At 42.4% G+C, this 18,060-nt stretch overlaps 2 protein-coding genes across 4 annotated transcripts in view; one reads left to right on the forward strand and one right to left on the reverse strand.

The window, feature by feature from the left end:
* The window catches only part of LOC109625837 (zinc finger protein GLIS1), a 75,013-nt gene extending 63,403 nt beyond the window's left edge, over positions 1–11,610 (forward strand). For all 3 annotated transcript variants that reach the window (XM_020081368.2, XM_020081369.2, XM_069522188.1), the window contains exons 8-11: positions 2,108–2,282; positions 10,084–10,229; positions 11,065–11,220; positions 11,335–11,610. In XM_020081368.2, the coding sequence (XP_019936927.2) occupies positions 2,108–2,282; positions 10,084–10,229; positions 11,065–11,220; positions 11,335–11,471 (614 nt within the window). In that variant the 3' untranslated portion in view covers positions 11,472–11,610. The remainder of the gene's footprint in view (positions 1–2,107; positions 2,283–10,083; positions 10,230–11,064; positions 11,221–11,334) is intronic.
* A 1,071-nt stretch (positions 11,611–12,681) lies between these two features.
* Positions 12,682–17,891, reverse strand: elovl8b (ELOVL fatty acid elongase 8b). Its single transcript, XM_020081371.2, has 8 exons — positions 17,553–17,891; positions 17,416–17,473; positions 16,235–16,422; positions 15,788–15,868; positions 15,071–15,127; positions 14,859–14,973; positions 13,617–13,744; positions 12,682–13,519 (listed from the first exon to the last, which is right to left on the reverse strand). The coding sequence occupies exons 2-8, from the start codon at positions 17,471–17,473 to the stop codon at positions 13,355–13,357; spliced, it is 792 nt and encodes a 263-aa protein (XP_019936930.1). The 5' UTR covers positions 17,553–17,891; the 3' UTR covers positions 12,682–13,354.
* Between the last annotated feature and the right edge of the window lie 169 nt (positions 17,892–18,060).

The following is an 18,060-nucleotide window of genomic DNA, read 5'->3' on the forward strand; positions in this document are numbered from 1 at the left end:
TCAAAGCCCCCGGGAAGCTCGCTCACAAGCTGACGCCAAAGCGTTCAAGGACACTGTGCTATTCAAGGACCGGCGAAAGGTGTCGCAGGTTGGATCTCCATTTAACACGAGTTTCACTTTGTTCTGGGGCCAATAGGATGCTTGGAAGGGGGTGGAGCAAAGTGGGCAGCCATCCCATCATTAACACTTGTGGAGCAGAAAATGAGTCATGCTTCCAGTCAGAGCTGAATTTGTTTTCCTGTTCACTGGTTATAAGTCTACTCTTATTAACATGGCTGCAGCGAGACTTACGAGAAGCCCCTCTCTGTTTTATAGAGCGTAATTAGAGTGTTTGCTGATTACCCAGAGGAAGTACTCATCATAGTTTTAATGCAGAGGTTTACATGCTCCTGCTGTTATGCTGACTGATGGATTTGATATAACTCTCCATCTCCTTCTCACACAGAACTTGTTAGTTATTTCCTGAACGCCACCAGAAGCTTTTTCCACAACATCTTCACAACATAATGATCCACTAACTCGTAAAGAGCGCCATCAGATCCCCTCCGTCTCCCTCTGCGAGGAACCGGTGATGAAATTGAGGCAATCACAGCCATTATTTGTCGACTGTTTTGCCGCTCTGGTAGCAGATGTTGGGGCTAAAGGGGAAAACATTTAAGGTCTCTGACTGATGATTTGGGGGTAATGAATCAAGCTTGTAACCATTTCGGAGCGCTGTCAGATCAGGCCTCGGCATGCTTCCACTTGAGAACAGCTGGGGCCTGGAAACGGCAAAACCAGGAGCGCCGATCTTTCCTCTATCTTTTCATCTCTTCTTGTCCGCTCCTCTCGTTACCGGTTAACTACACCAGACAGTCAGCGCACGGCTGTCCTCGAGGATGCTGGGAAAGAAATCAGGCGATAAACGAAGTGGAAGATGGAGGGAGAAGATTTACTGTGTTGGGAGAACAACTGGGGATCACGTTCAGTTTCTATGTGTTTAGTTCTTTAATGAATTAGTCTTTCCCTTTGGAGCAACATTTTTATATGATGTTAGAATGAAACCACAGGAAAAACGTAAGGTTTGAAAAGATCACAAGCAGTGCAGCATATTCACGCAGTGGAATGTCCAAGTAGAACAAAAATGACAAACATTTTCTGGTTGGAACATTTCATATGTGAAGATTTACTGCTTTTTTTGTGTTACATTGTTGTGAAATGAATGCATTTGGTTTTAATGTTGGTGGTTGGACAAAACAAGCAGCTTTAAGACGTCACTGTGGGCTTAAGGAACTTTGGGACGGGCATATTTCATTAAAAATGGAAAAATAAAAACAAATAAAACATGAATCAATAATCACTATCATTAGTTGCAGCCCTAGCGGCCCAGGGCATTCTGGTTAAGAATAATGGATCCGTGTTTAATCATAGTTTGCAGCTTGAAACAGTAGAGAAAGTTGGCAGCATGCAGCCAGCATGAGTAGAAAATAATGGCCCCCCACAGAAAACTGCATCAACAAAATATTAATCAAATGTAGTTTTGAAAAAGTTAGAGATGGAATAGCGAAAGACATATTGGAGATTTTGGAACAGAGTCATAAACCAATTTTATTCTCTTCTGAACATTTCCAGCAGCGAGTCAAATAAAATCATACTGATACAGTACAATGCACATGTAGACATGCACACGCTGCACTGCTTCACATATACTGTACCCTCACAGCTCTACGTACGCTTGCAAGAACTCGCGTAACCATGACAGGCAAACATACACAAAACAGAGGTTATCCTGTAACATCATTCTGCTTTTTAACTGCCCTACTGCTCACAGTTACAGTTCAAACACATGTAACATTTTAGTTTATTATTGTGTAATGAGAACAAAAAGCTCAAAGGACAAACAGGGCCAATCCCTGTGGCAGCACAAACAATGTACCCTAAATTACAGACAGCGCAAACACAGAGCGTTTGAGTTTAGGGAGCTCTCTGATTGGATGAAGGTTGTCAAAACATTTTTAAAAATCCCGTTGTCATGACGAAGTTTTTGATTTGCTCAAAGGAAAGATGGAGTGCAGGGCCCTCGGGTTTATTTGGCACATTTACTGAATTAGCTTTGTTTGTCTTTCAGGCCTGTACACTGGCTCCAGCACCCCCCATCACAGCGCCTCGGTGGAGCTTCTCTCCCCTAACCCCAACCCTGTCTCCGCCACCGACCTGCCCTCCAGACAACACCGGCTAGACCGCGACCTCGGGAGCCCTCATCACCTGTCCCCGCTGACTGCCATGGACGGCACGAGAGACGGGTGAGTGCTCAGTGGATCTGTTCCGATGACGGATCATTCTAAAACTCGTAGGGAAATAATAAATGTTTCTGCAGGGCAATGAAATTTAACATCAAATTTTAAGTCACATGACCAAAACTTTTTCAAATGGTCTTCTGCAGTAAGTTCAGATATGTAATATAAAGTCATGTGACAGCACACTGTGGTGAGGTAAGACTTTTCTAGCTTAAGCTACTTAAAACCTCAGTGGACACAAAACTTTTTTTTGCATTTACTGCTAAGAACACTACACTCTTTGTGTGTATTTATCCTCACAATACACAAAGGTCAGCATTTTAGCGAAACACAAACTTCCTTCTCAGTGCAGCATCACCCTGATATTATCATTATGATCAAATTTTCAGCCCTTGTTTCCATTGTTTTTCACCTATTTATTATCCTGAGTCGGGGACGAACCGCTGGGCGAACCCACTTAGCTCATGTTAGGTTAAGCCTCTCTGTCCTGCTGACAAACCTATCTGGCAGTCTTACTGGAAACAAACTCAGCTCCCCGACCCCTGAGACAAGCCTCATGGGAGGAGGGGCTGTGCTGGTCACCGCGGGGTCAACGTGACACATCACCAGCCATATTTCTGGCACCAGAATCAGTGTTCATAAGGTCCCTCATCTCTACTGGATACAACAGCATCAGCACTATGACCAAACCGCTTGGCCGGACATGATTCACACTTTAATGAGAGTAAAGTGTCAAAGCTGCGTGATAGTATCATCCTGTGGTGTTTGTGTTGTGAGTCGTTTTACCCTCATAGGACAAGAGTCAACAGAAAGAGAAAGAAATATAAAAGTATTTTGAACAGATGTACTGTAGGTAATCATATACTCCATTAGACACATATACAAAAATGAAATACATGAAACTATAACATTTAAAAAGATGATGTATCACCCAGATAATTGTGAGAAGTATCTGGGGATACTTTTAAAAAGAAAGCTGTAACATTTAGGATGATTTACTAAGTGTGCCACTGTTGTTACATCTTCAGCGAAGAAGAAAACATGTTTATATTCAATGGACTAACGAGAATGAATTAATTAACTCTGCTGAAACCTGTTTCTACAAAGCTGACTCTTACATTAGATACCGACAGTTTGAAAATCTGCAAGTTGTAGAGGTGCGACTGCCTTGCTTGGTGACACTTCAGCAGGGACGAACGTGTGCGTGAGAGGCACAGAATGTTTCCTATTAGCGCCGATGATTTCCCCAGAGAGCCAGCGGAGCGGAGTTAGAGCCCGAGTGTCGTCAGGAGGCAACTGTGTGTACTGTGCTAAACAATGTGCCGAAAACCAGGGAGGTAGTGAAGGAAAACAGCCTTTTACAGTTTAATAACATTGAGAAAGAGTGGACGGAATCGAGCATCATAAAGCGTGTGTTACAACAGTGATCGTGTTACATAAACATGCTTTCCTTTCTCTGTGGTCTGCTCTTTGGGTGTCTGCGTGTGTATATACACTTTTATGGGAGTATATACAGCACAGACGTATGACACAATGAGGTTTGATGGCTTTCTTGCTCTGAGAGTGCACTCATTCGTACTCATGTGTGTCTCCGTGTGTGGGAGTGTGTGTGAGTGAGAGGAGTTTACATATAGTAATCCAGGAAACACACATGATTGCATGTGATTGGGGTGTGAGGCACAGCAGAGCGGTCGACTTCCAGCACAAACAGTGCACCGGTTGCCCTGTCGCAGTTTAAACCGTGTGGATGTAAACGTCCGAGTGCCGCCCTGAGACGTCAGGTCGGCCTCTGGAAGCATCTGGAAGGTGATGTGTTGTTCCAAGCCTTGAAAACCGGAGAACGCTGTTGAAATTACCTCGTGGTTTCAGTGCCTCTCTCTCAGCAGCATTCACAATTACCTTAGTAGGGACAGAAATGGAAAGTGAAAAGAACCTGAGTAGGGGGATGCTGTAAGAGCTTGTACATGGGCGGGGGACATATTGAATGTGAGACGTGGGTCTGTTCCTTTAGGTTTGACGTGTGTGTGTGTGTGTGTGTGTGTGTGTGTGTCTAAATTTCTAACCTAACAGCCCATTATGCCAAATATGTCATCTCCCTTGTTCATGTATATATTTGACTCTCCACCTTAACCTCCCTCATACAACTACAGCAATTTCCAAATTTACAGATTTCATCGAACCAAGATGTTTGACCCGAAAGCGGCCATGAGCGCACATGCACACACACACACACACACACACACTGTAGTGCTCTATCCGTTCATCGTACCATATGGACAGAGGGTGGGGGCTGGCTGTGGAAGGACCTAGAACTAGTCGGGCATGAAACGTCTACTTACATTTGCCTGAAGATGGAGCATTTGATTTACATGTTTAAGGCGTTGAGTATACAGGCTGCTGCCAAAGTCAATATCAGCGCCGCACTTGTTTTTCCCAAACGGTTTAGCAGGACATTAAACATTTTGACAAAATTATCAAACTGACCTGCCTCTCGTGCGGCAGCCGCTGACCTCATGGCTAAATGTGTTTACTCTGACTCAAATGGGCCATTTAGACTCTTTTGACTTTGTAAATAGCAGTGTCATTTTTCTGAAGCTAATATTAAATTATATCAAGTAAAATACATTTGGTGATTGGTGTGGCACGTGTATGTGTAGGGCCTCCCTCTCATAGAGATGGTTGTTCATCTACGGTGGCCTGTGCTCTTCAGAGAGATGGGTGGTAAATGTTGTCATTCACTGCTTTGGCCATATGTGGTTATATAATTGCAGAGGGGAGTCTCTACGGCCTTTACCCAGGTATTGATATTAGACCCCCTCTGCAAATATTATATATACTGAGTTGGTTTGATACCTTGGCAATGATTGACATGGGCTAATTTAATTAGAGTGACAGCAGAGACGGCACAGAGCTACATTAAGAGTCCCTGAACTGATGGGGGACGTCCACGTTCTTGTAACTCTACACTGTCTGTCTTCCAGCCATTATCATTCTCGAGTGATCCAGAAAATGAGTGTCGATCTCAGAACCTAAACAAAAACATTTTTGAGGTAGTCGCTCATGGCGGAATGTGGGCAGTCGCTCATTTTGTGGTGCTCAGTTAATAGCATGTAGTCTTCAATTAACAAGTCTACGCAAACACTTTAATCATGGGACAAAAATCTGATTATTTACTGTCAAAATTCCTCTAGAAAGGATGGTGATTAAGGACGGATCCTCTGTGTTTGGTGTATCTTATCTTTCAGAGAGTATCCAGGGCCCCAAAAATATTCTCCAACCCTAGCTGTGCTCTTCACACTGCGGGGCCTGCAGGGCTGGCTTAGCTTTAGCTTAGCTTTAGCCAGGATGCTGTAGTCTGTCTCACAAGCAAAGCTTGTGCTTGCTAACCAGAACCAGAAGCGTTCCCACCGATCAGCGCCAAAGAAGCCCCCGTCATCCATCAGCAGGGCTTACTGGTCGGCTACAGGGGGGGGAAGATGAGAGGGCAGGCGGAGGGTGTTTGTAGGGAATGTAGGGTCTGCAGAGGACAGGGTCTGATCCCTGCTCCCTGGTGGGACAGTTAGCTGCAGGTGAAGGAAGACAAACGAGGAGCAGAGCAGGACTGTTCATGAATCTTCAGGTTTTCTTTCCATCCCGTCATGCCTCCGCAAACAGAGCCAAGACTGCAAAGGCAGTCCCCTTTAAAATCAATAAGTCGTAATGTTTCTGGACAATAGCTGCACTCCTGTAGTGATGACGTCCATGTTCCACATACCTGAATACGAGTCGTTTTGTCTGGACTTGTGTGGCTCTGGGGCAGCATCAGACAGGCCAGGTTGGAATGTCCTCTTCATCTTCTTCTTGTAGCGTTCTGTAGGGCTGGAGTTAAGCCAACAACTTCAGAGTAAAACCAAAGCTCATTCCCAGAATGACATCAGCTTTCCCATATTACTCACAGAAAAATTCTCAGAGCTGCTCAAGTCGAACTCACCAAGCTGGTGTCGACTGGAGTGAGCGACGGGCGAGGTCTCATAACCTTTTAGCTCCTCAGGCCTTTAAAAAAGACCTCACATTAACATCTCACAAGTCCGACAAAAGAAGTCAGTATATTTTACATCTTTCTCTCTCTCTCTCTCTCTCTCTCTCTCTCTCTCTCTCTCTCTCTCTCTCTCTCTCTCTCTCTCTCTCTCTCCCTCCCTCCCTCCCTCCCTAACCTAATGACCTTATCTGTATTTATGAAATACAGGCCATCAATCCGATGGCCTCACCTTAAATTCCCCTCCAGCTCTACCTTCAGGAATCAACAGGTCAATGGTCAAACCGCTCTCAATGCAGCGGAACAAAAGTGGGTGGGCTGGCTGGAAAAAGAAGAGAATGCAGGATGGTCAGTGAAGATGAATATCGCAGGAGAGATTAATGTGGCATTTGATAGATTCCCCTCATACCTCAAACTCTAGCAACTAGCGAGCTAGAGAGCTAGAGAGCAGGGGCAGCTGGCAGTGATTAGCTTATGATTCACTTTAGTTGCACATAGAGGCAGCTCGTAAAAATATGAACAGTATAACTGTTTCCCGAGTTTGTGCTGACAGCAGCTCCTGGGGGAACGGTGCTCTCCACAGGAACACATGGCCATGCTCTGGGCCTATGCCAACCTGTGGATTAGACACGCTCGCTAACAGCGAGCTTCTCCAGTGTTGAACTAAGACATGGTGTCACACAAGCCTCTTCAATTTTGTCGGCACAGACATGTAGGTCAAGTGTAGTCCATATACTGTTAAATCTGATACCGATTTGAACATTTACACAATGACAAGAAGGGTCTTAGTGAAAACCTCCAGATAACCCTCCCATTTAATGTTACTTTTAAGGTATCAGCTCTATCTCCGAAATTTAAATGGTTTACATTGGCTAATCCTGCAACCTTGGGATTTGGAAAGTCCCTCATTTTGTTTATGTCAAAGTTATAATGAAAGGTGGATAAAGTGTTCAGATCTTTTACTCCGGGGAAAATCAAGTTTATAACATGTTAACAGGTGTTGTGGCTTTTATGTGATAAAATGACTGAATCTTACACACTGAACCTTTAAGTAGTATGAGCTGATACATTTTCTACTTTATATACTTTTGGGTTGTTTAGAATAATGTACCACATTTTGTCGACTGAGTATTTGTTTTTTATGTAAAATCTGCAACTAGTATAGTTGTCAAAGTAAAAGTACAAAATTTGTAGTTAAAGAAGTAATAAAAGTAAAAAAGTGGAAATATTCAAGTTAAGCACAAGAATATACAATTACTTAGGTACTTTCCATATGATGGGAATCCCAGGTTACTGCCAAAATACAGACACATGTTTATAGACTCAAGGATTATCTCTCCACTAGACTTCAGGGTAGATCGGTTGACGTGACAAGCAAACAGAAGCAAGAACACAACATCCTATTGAGGCAATAAAAGACTTAATGCCAGAGTTCATTTTGTATTAGTTTTTTGATGACCTCCACTGATAAAAGCAAAACATGTGCAGCCTCAAGCTGCGTCTTGTAGCTAATTAAACTGTAAAATAAATATAGCAGCATTTTGCATTTTTCGTTTGACATTGTTTAGCATCTCCTTTCATCGCTCACTCTCTGCCAAAAGCCACCTCAGTCACTGAGTGGGGGCGACCCTCGTGCACGGAGCAGTAGGTCATATCACAGCCTCCAGCCAGACCAGAAACCAGCAGTATGCTGATGGGCTCGGCCACCTCCAGCAACACTCTGTCATCACGTTCATATAGCGCTTACTGCAAACCATATGCTTCCACACAGAAACACAGCAGCAGCAGTTTATGTGTTGGCATTCCTGATATGCAGTCGTGAGAGGGTAGTAAGTAGCTGCTGAATATTTGGAGGGAGGTGATTGGCCGGCTCTGTTTTTGAAGGCAGGTCTGTTCGATATCAGTCTTTTATCACGTTGTTGTTTCGTTAAGTTAATGTCAAGCGTTCAACATGAAGTCATTAAACTGTTGGTCCATTTGAGTTTCCTGTTAAATTTCACATCTAACATTTAAGTGTGTGAATAATTACCAGATGTGGTAAGAGAATAGTTTGACATGTTTAGTAAATATACCTGTTTGTTTTCTTGCTGAAAGTTTGATGAGAAGATTGATACCACACTGCATGATAAAAAGAGGCCAGTTAGCTTAGCATTAAGTCTGGAAACAGGGAAGCAGCTAGCCTGGCTTTGTCTAAACCGGTGATAACATTTCTAAACATGACTAATTAACACGCCATATCTCCAAACATCCTGTTAATGTTACATTTTGGTTGAGACTGCAGCAAAGAGAAGAAGTAACTTTCACATAAATGTTCCTCAGGACACATGAGGCGTGCATCTTTCAGTCATGACGTAATCATACAAATGTGAGGAAAAACATTCCTCACAGCGATGCCATCTTGATAGCAGCATACTTTTCATGTCAGACGATAGGATGTCATGCAGAACTTATTCTCTGATAATAATGAAAGCTTCTGCACAAGCTCAATGAACCGTGTCTCAGAGGATACAATTCCTTCTGCAGGTCTTAAAGCGTGGGTCATTTGAACTATGATGCTAAGTGGCAGAAATACATCTGCTGCTATGATCATAACTTATATTTGCCTTTAAACCATAGAGATCTCCCAAATGAGATCACCCTCATCCACAGTGAATCTTTAGGAGCTGAGACTGAACACAAGTCCACAGTATGCTTAAATTAATAAATAAATACAAATAATCAGTAACAGTTCTTCATTAAAATATCGACCTCTTATATATTTCGTTTTCTTGTGTATTTACATTATCCAAAATGAGTCCGACAATGTTCAAACCCAGAGAAATCACTAACTTATCTAAGGTAACTGGGTTCATTGGTTGCAATTTAAATGCATCATAGAAGCTTTGGTGTGGCTTTGTTCATATCTGCTGTAACTTCCAGGACAAACAACATATGACAAATGAAAAACACTGATAGCCAGTCAGCAGTTTTTTCCTCCCACTGTTTGCAATGAATCATGACTATTCATTGCTGTTTGCTGCGTAACGTGAATAGAACTTTAATACATTTCCTCATCCACTAACAGGTAGAGTTTCAATGGCAATGTCAGTGAAAACAACAACTCCCATAATCCAATCATGAATCTAATGTAGCTTCACAGCATCATCAAACTAGGTCTTGTTGAAGTTACATATTGTACGTTTAAACATCACTCAGTGCAGTGCTGTCGAGTTTGAGCAGATGATGTCCCTAAAGGTGATTTGCCCACTGCTGTGTCAAATGACAAATGTATCCAGTAACATGGACAAAACTTTATTTAAACGATCAATATCCTCAAAAGGCTCCAGGCCACAGAGTCACAAACATGTAATCTTGATATTCCTTCACTCAGACATCATGAATGTAAACACGATGGTGCTCTCTTTTCTCCAGGCCACAAAGCCTGGGGTCACTGCCATGGTGGGCGCCTGGGTTGTGTGTGTGTGCGTGCGTGTGTCCATGTGTGAATGGGGGGAGGTAAGCGGGGAATGCACACTCTCCCGTTTGTTGACTCAAGATCATAATATGTGGTGGGAGGAACGATTACGTGTGGGGAGCCAAAGTTTTCCACACGCCTGGACTGTTTCTTCTTCAGTGTGACGAGGATCATTGACGGCCCTGCTGGGTTTGTCCGATCATGTGGTTAGCACGCCGCCATGGAGCTCGGGCTTTGATTGGATGTCACATTGCATTAAGCATTTTATTGAATAATGATCGACACTGTCAAGTGCTTTAGACGTACAGTCTCACCCACACTCTCTGTGTCTCCCTCAGGGTGTCGGGCCCCCTCCTGTCTCCCGGGATGAAGGGAACAGGGACGCCTCCTCCTCCACCACCACCGCCACCTCTGGAGAAACAGCATGTTCACTCTCACCAAAAGCCCTACTCTCACTATCACCATCATCAGTCTGCTAATGACGGTAAGAAGGACCTCCAGACATCTGGCTGAATGTAAATAGTTTCAGGAAATCTGTTTTGGATTGAATTTGAAAATGGCTATTAGCGTTTAAAATGTTCTTCCCGTGGCAGGTGATTCAGCGTTCAGTTTATTACTCTTGAATGATGTCCTTATGAGGGAATTCCCAGTGTCGGGTCATTAAAATATACTTATATCTTACCATCTCTGTGTCTTCACCACGAGAGCCACAAAGAAAGGCCTGAGAGAGAGGAAGTCAGAGCAGTGATACTGCCCTGTGGCTCTGTCAGAGCATTTTTAGGACAGAGAGATTACAGTCGAAGAAACAGAGTGGAGAAAACCGCACGCCGGAAGCCTTTTCCCTGCACTGAATTAGCCAACAAAGCGCTGGCTCATGTGTTCAGCTGTCTCTCAGCGCCTGAACATTGGAAGGCTCAGCTGTCACTCCAGAGCCTTTTTCCTAATGCCTTAAACACTGTTTTCCCTGTAAAGATCTACACATGGACGTCTCGCTAACCACGCTGTGGTCAGGCAGTTGCGTAAAAGCGCTCGTGGAAAGGCTGCTTCCCCATTATCGTGACTCCTGCGGTCGATTCTGAGTACAAACTGAGACGATGGGGACGAACGTTACACACTATGGGGCTGGCAGAGGTAGCTCGAGCACAAATATAGCATTGTCATAATTTGAGATCCCCATTAAGTTTCAGCCGGATGGAGCAGACGCTCACTGACCCTGGAAACAATCGCCCATAGACTCTGGTGGCAGTTGATCAAGTCAGGCTTTTATTTTTCTTCTCTCTCTTCGTCTCATCCACTCTTCATCTTCCCTCATTTCCTAGAATACCAAGGCAGCTTTCAGAGCTGCTTCCATTTCGGAGACTCCTACAGGATGGAGCAGACGGTCGGTGGTGTCCATGTCCCCGGAGATTCTCACGCCTACACTTCCCATCAGCACAATGGCTTCCACATGTCAAACAGCACTGCTGGCTCTGCGGGTAAGGACGATTTACCATGGGCCTTTATTCCAGAATCATAAAGGATACAGATCATAAAGATAACCTGAATCATTTTATCAGAAATTTTAAACACATTTATAATTTCTGTTCCAGGCTTCAACTTGACCCAGGAGCTGCAGGGCAACGGCGGGTGCCAGTTCACGTCAAGCCCGGAGGAGAGCATTTTCTTCCAGGTTGGCAGCTTCGACCGCAGCCTGAGCCACATGTCCTCCATCTACACAGAGACATAGAGCAACACTGGAGCAGGACCAGCTTCACCACAAACACTCTACTACGCTGCAGTCCGACTCCTTCACATGCATCTTCACACACTCGTTGTTTTCTTCCCAGGTCACACAGACTTACTGCAGGTGTCAGATGGAGGATGAAACTGAGGAAATCAGAATGGCACTCAGTAGAGTACATTCCTCCACCAAGGCCCAACAGTCTTCTCAAATTCAATCAAGCAGCACCAAATGTCAATCACTCAATTTCGGTCCATAAATTTTCCCTGGGAAATCAGTGAAAACTTCAAAAAACTCAGATTCTTTCCAGATCTGCGCCACCACATCCTCCAAGTTTCGTCGAAATCTGTTGAGTTGTTTTTGTGAGATCTTACTAACAACACAGACAGGGGTGAAAACATAATCTCATTTGTGAAGTAAAACATTTAGTTCAGGTTATTTACTCTTCACTTTGTTAATAGTTAACCTTTACGGCCTGTGAACCCTTGAAACAAAAATGTATTATCATCAGTAAAACTGGAAAAAGGTTCCTCCTTCCTGGTTGTAAATGAATCATTTTCAAAAGAAAAGAAAAACATTTAAAAGAAAAAAAACAAAGATTTGAGTGTTACAGAGACTCTCCAGTGATTTGACTCATTCACATTAGCTAATTTAATACTTAATACTGTAAAACATCTTCTGCTGTTAATGTCTGAGAAAATAGTCCCAATGATGTCACAGTGATGTCATGAGGGGGTTATTTGGGATTGAGCTGGAGACAGATTTAAAACAGAGAGCCTCTGTTATTAACTCTGGATGTGCAGGTTTGAATACGAGGATATTTGCCCTGCAGGGAGTTGTCTTCCCTCAGCTGAGTTGCACTATGTGAATATTAGGATCTGGTATTTCAGGTAGAAGTCAGGACGTCTCACCCTCTCTTGGGTCAATTTTGTCCGTCCTGTCTCTTGCATCCCCAAAACAAAATGAAAGTTTCATCAATCACTCTGAGAACATTAAGGTTCATCTTGTGATCTCAGATTCAGACATCCAGGTTGGGAACTGTTGGGATGAAAATGATTTTAAATATGTTAAAGGCAAAAATTGAATATACGATTTGATCTGTTTCTGGCTAAAAGAGGTTTTATTGATTTGACAAAAAGAAATCCAATGGAAGTCTTCTCTTTTAAGTAGTGAAAAAATGACTTTTTAAAACAACTATAACATAAGAGACAGAAACTTTTCTTCAGAGCTTCAGAATCACATTTATTGACCAAGAACTCATCATGTACAGAGACTCGGTTCACCTTGGTGCAAACACATACACGCTTACGTACACAGTACAACCAGACTGAACTTACACATTTCATCAGCTTTAAGATGTCAACTTCAGAAAATACAAAACTCCTGAACGGACTTTAAATAATACGTCCTCTCTCTCTCTCCTCTTGTGTTTTCTCTGATCTACATCTTTCGATCTGTTCCAGACTGGAGTGTAGAAACGAATATATCATTTGCAGTGTGTTTGCTTTTCTTCTTCTCTTTTTGTTGTCAAGTGTTTTGTGCTATTGAATTTATTTCCAGGTGAGGGGCTCTTTCAAAAAACAACCTCCTTCATTGTATGTGTATAAAATGTACAGTTTGTTAACAACAATCATTTGAATGTTTGTCATTTCTCAATTTAAGATATAATAAATTGTTTGGTCACTCAATGGCTCTTTTTTTATCATTTAAATAATGCAGAGAAGAGAATGAAGCTTAATAAACCTGAACAGTGTATTTTATACAGACATACACAACCTCTGTGAATGAGCTCAGACTGTTGATATTGAGAAAAAGCCTCATTCTGTAGGCTTGTTGTGCCCTCTAGTGGACGCTGGCAAGTACTGTAAGTCACAGAAAACCACTGCTTCTTATTTCTTCTTCTTCTTGTTGAGGTAGCTCTGATAATAGAAGTTACTGAAGAGGATGATGAGGGTGACGCAGTAACCGAACAAAAGCATGTTCATGGCGTTGGGGAAGTCGCACTCAACTAACAGGTTGTGACCCGTGTGCACAAGGAAGACCCCAAACTGCACCTGGAGAGGCAGCCGACAAAAGTTCCAATTGGTTCTTAAAAAAAACATTTTGTGTGCACATGTTTGATTCCTGTCACACAGAGTGTGGGCCACTCACCAGCTGCAGAGACGTGAGGTAACGTTTCCACCACAGGTACTTCTGCATATGAGGGCCGAGGGCAGCCAGGCCGTAGTACGAGTACATGACAATGTGAACGAAGCTGTTCCCCATAGCATTGAAGAACGCTGCAGGAATGAAGCAAACATCAAGAAAGGCATTAGGAGGCATCTGTACAATCAGAATCTAAGTAATGATATGGATCAAAATAATGACAAAAGCTAGTTTGAAGTTTTGATATAAAAATGTCTCCACTACAAGTCTTTAGCAAAGAAATGAAAGGACAAAAGTATTACGTAAGAGTCATGCAAACAACGGAATTACGAAACATGCTATCCTCAAATCAAACTGTCTGTTGTAAAGATTTAAAAAGGAAAATATACAAATATAAAAAATATAAACTATATAATAGAAATGTAAAAAAAACTGAAGAATTAGAAAATTAATTTCTGCAATTAAGTATAAGTAAACACAGATGTAGGTAACAAGGGAGCAAATAGCGACCGGCAGCAGGAGAGGAAGTGATAAGTATAATAATTATAATATAAATAATGTAAGTATTTCACTGTTTTATGGTGATATGATAAATATGATAAATGAATATTGCACATGATACATAATAACATTAGAGAGTGTAGTCTTGTAATACTTCATGTATCATATCTATAATATTGTAAAATAATTTACTCATACAAAAAGCTTTTTTAAGACATTTGATCTTCATATTGTCCTATACACAAATGTGAAGCAAATATCAAAAGTTCAAAGGGTCAAACTTCGTGCCATGCTGCAGATTTGCTTCTTCACAGGAGGCGAATGTTTTCTCCACAGGGGGTGAACTGTCCTGTCCATGGTGCCTCACGCACCTTCTACTGAAGTCACAAATTTATGGTTTGATTGAAATATAAAACAGGCAAAGTAATGTGATCAAATACCAGCAAAAGTTGCCATAATGTGTTGGGGAGGATTGACAGCTGTGGTTGATACATGAGTATCAATCCACAGTACAAGTATTTACAACAGCGTGATGGTGAATGCATCAATTCAAAATAAACCACAGTGCTGCTGTTGTGTCACACAGTGCAGTGGTGACACTCATTTTAATGTGTCTCTACAACAATGGAGCTCTGTCACAGAGGAACATGATGCTCTGAATACTCAGAAGAAAAAAATCAGGAAACTGGATTAAATGCGTAATGTTTTTTTCTGTTTGTGATTGAAAAACTACATGAGTTGACTTACACTGTCCCCCGGCCACATACTTGACTCCCAACCACCAGTTGAAGATCATGGTGCCGTGGTGGTAGACATGGAGGAATGTGACCTGATTGTTCTTCTTCCTCAGGATGAAGAAGAGCTGCTCGTACACAGAGGAGCAGAAGAGGCTGTTGGAGTTACGACTCTGTTTTCTCAGTACTCGACTGAATATGAAAATGTTTTAACGTGATACTCACCGTGTCACTGAGCTCGATGACCTTGGAGAAGAAGAACCACCAGCAGACTCTGGCCATCTGGACGGGGGGGACAGTGGAGGAGGCTGGGTTTTACATTTTGTTATTACTTCTATAAAAAGGTATATGTACGTTTCACTGCATTTAAATTCAATTCAAACAACGTCAGTAGTCTCACTGCTGCACGTCATGTGGAACGGATTGTACAAAAAAATATACACAGACACAAGAAAGAAGGGAGCTAAAAAAATAATGAACAACTTAATGAAAAAGAAATGTGAATATACAGTCAATCAATACTTTGAATTATGATCCAAACATAATTAACTGTAACAAACAAAGCTCAGTATAAGTTCAATCAGACTTCCTCAATGTTCTATTCCTTTAAAATACTCTCTTAAGCCCGGCCTCTTCTGATCAGCTGACTGGTGGTTGTCTGTGATAAACCAATCAGATTTATGTCATTATCTCAATCAGCCAATCACACTGCTGCAGTCAAAGCTGAAATCTGGTGTCCTCTCTTTCCTGTCAGCTGTCATTTCAGTGATTGGCTGAGACACTCCACCCCCTCAGACACCTCCAGTCTCCACAGTTTTCTACACTATACAGCCACGATGACATCATGAGGCGTGGCACATGGCAATAAATTTAGTTATCGTAAAATGTTTCGATTGCAGTCTCTCCTGATTGAAATGTTCTATGTGGGAAACATGAACTTACTCTCATGGCCAGCGGGCTGTTGCTGTAATCTACAGGCTGACACAGGTAGCTGTAGTTTGAAAGTAACGACGTGACCAGGAACTAGAAACACAAAAAACAATAATGTCATGAAATGAAACACCTCCAATATAATAACCATGTATGTGTGGTGAAAGAGAACATATAAAAAACAGACATCTTTTCATGCTCTGGCTGCTTGAACTAAGAACCATTTTCAAAATGTATTCATTGCTTTGTGGCTTTGCTCTATAAAGATAACAGCAAACAAGGAATGACTTAAATGTGCACTTTACTGAATCCAGGATTATGTGCAGATTATTGACATATAATTGGCCCCCCTGTGTTAATCTTGACCCCCCCCAATTTATGAAAAATCCTGGATCCAGCCCTGCTCAGGATTTATTTGTTTTCGGTGTTCAAACAAAACAAAGAGCAGATCTGACAAACCTCGTAGAACATGTAGACAGACAGGCCGACCATGGCGAAATTGTAAACTATGAGAGCGACTCTGAGGTCAAAGGGTTCCCTGTGTTTCATCAGACGAGGGCCCGCCCACACCATGCTGAGGTAGAGCAGGAAGATGATTGCCACCGGAGCAGGGGAGTAGACCAGCAGCCACGGGTCTGTGCGCTTGTCTGGAACATGAAACACAAACATAAAGCTATGTGTCAGAGAGTTTAATCACACCAAACAAGTCAGGACACATCTGTAGCTTGAATTCAAGTTCGATGACCTGATATCACTTCCCAAAACTTTCACTACTGCTAAGGGATGATTTCTGAACCTGCTGCAGTACAGAAGTGACAGAAATCCAAACAGGAGAATGTCCACACACCAGTTGATGCTCCCACAAACATATTTATTTCACATCCCAGGTAAAGAGGTGTTTTTTGTTTTGTCTGCATTGGAAAAGACAGATTTTTACAGTTCTGTCCTGTTCCAGATCAGCCTCAGATAGGAAATTGTATATGCAACTGTGTAAATGTAAGCCAAATAAAAAATGTTTTCCTGATAGTCAAAGGGCTAACCCTGAGTTTGACCCCTGATCTTCCTTCTCACATACATCCAGTATAATCAGGAAGATGAGTGACACCAGGACGGGGGAGTAAACCAGCAGCCACACATCGGTATGCTTGTCTTGAACTTGACATCCAGCTCTGTGTCAGGGAAGTACTTCACTCTTGATGGATTTGAGTTTTCAAAGCTGACTTGATTCCTGAAAACGTTCACCTCTTTTTAGGAACTATTTTTGTTTTGTCTGCACAGGAAAGGCAACGTTTTTACAGTTTGTCAAGTTCCAGTTCAGATGACACATTGTATGTGCAACTTTGTAAATCAATACCAAAATCTGTTTTATAGCTAAACAAACTCAAAAAAGACCATGAAAATAGAGTTTTGTATGGTTAACCCTGAGTTGTATCCCTGTTTTTCATCTGTGCAACATGCATGTATGTGTATACTGAACGTATAGAATTCAATTCATGGCGTTAACCATGTGACAGGCCACAGGGCAGTCATTGTGGAGCAGCAACTCCCACACACTGAACACACACACCAACAAGTTTATACAAGTTTGCTGCACAAATTAAGTCCACTGAACATGTTGAAGACAGAAAATGAGCACACACCTCCATTGTCCAGTTGGCTTTGGTACGTAGAGAGGAGACTTTCCCAGGCTGAACTCATCTGGAAACAGAGGAATGTAACGATCAGAGGAGGAAACACTGAAATCTGCAGAATTCAAAGACACGAGGGATCAGCTCACCTCTCACACGGTGTGTCAGCGGCTCAGTGACAACGCTGCAGAACCTTTGCACACTATGTGGAACCCTGAGGTAAATGATTATAAACCAAGTTCAGCTCCGAAACAGCAGCGGTCCGCCCCTCGAAGATCAGTGAAGACGATAGGAGCATCTGCAGCGGAGAGGAAACACGATAATCCGAGACTCCGTGAAGTAATCACCGCGAATCCACAGGTTAACGGGGAGTAAACTTCCAACACAAGGACTTCAGTGCACGTGCAGATGTTTCCAAGAACATCTGGATCACTTCCGCGTCCTGCGTTTAGCTTCACTTTGTCTTATCGCAGGTGCAGGGTCACAACAGAGGGGGCGCTGTTTGCCGCCAAAATGATTTCTGCTGGGGCCGTGCATTTAACTGAGGAGCCACATTAAAGAAAAAAGAATAGAAGAAATAAAGAGGTATTATTGTGAGAATAAAGTGAGAATATTTAGAGAAAAAACTTGTACATTTATGATAAATAAGTGGTAATA

The sequence above is a fragment of the Paralichthys olivaceus genome, chromosome 3, assembly GCF_024713975.1.
Source record: "Paralichthys olivaceus isolate ysfri-2021 chromosome 3, ASM2471397v2, whole genome shotgun sequence".
In the NCBI taxonomy this organism is placed as follows: Eukaryota; Metazoa; Chordata; class Actinopteri; order Pleuronectiformes; family Paralichthyidae; genus Paralichthys; species Paralichthys olivaceus.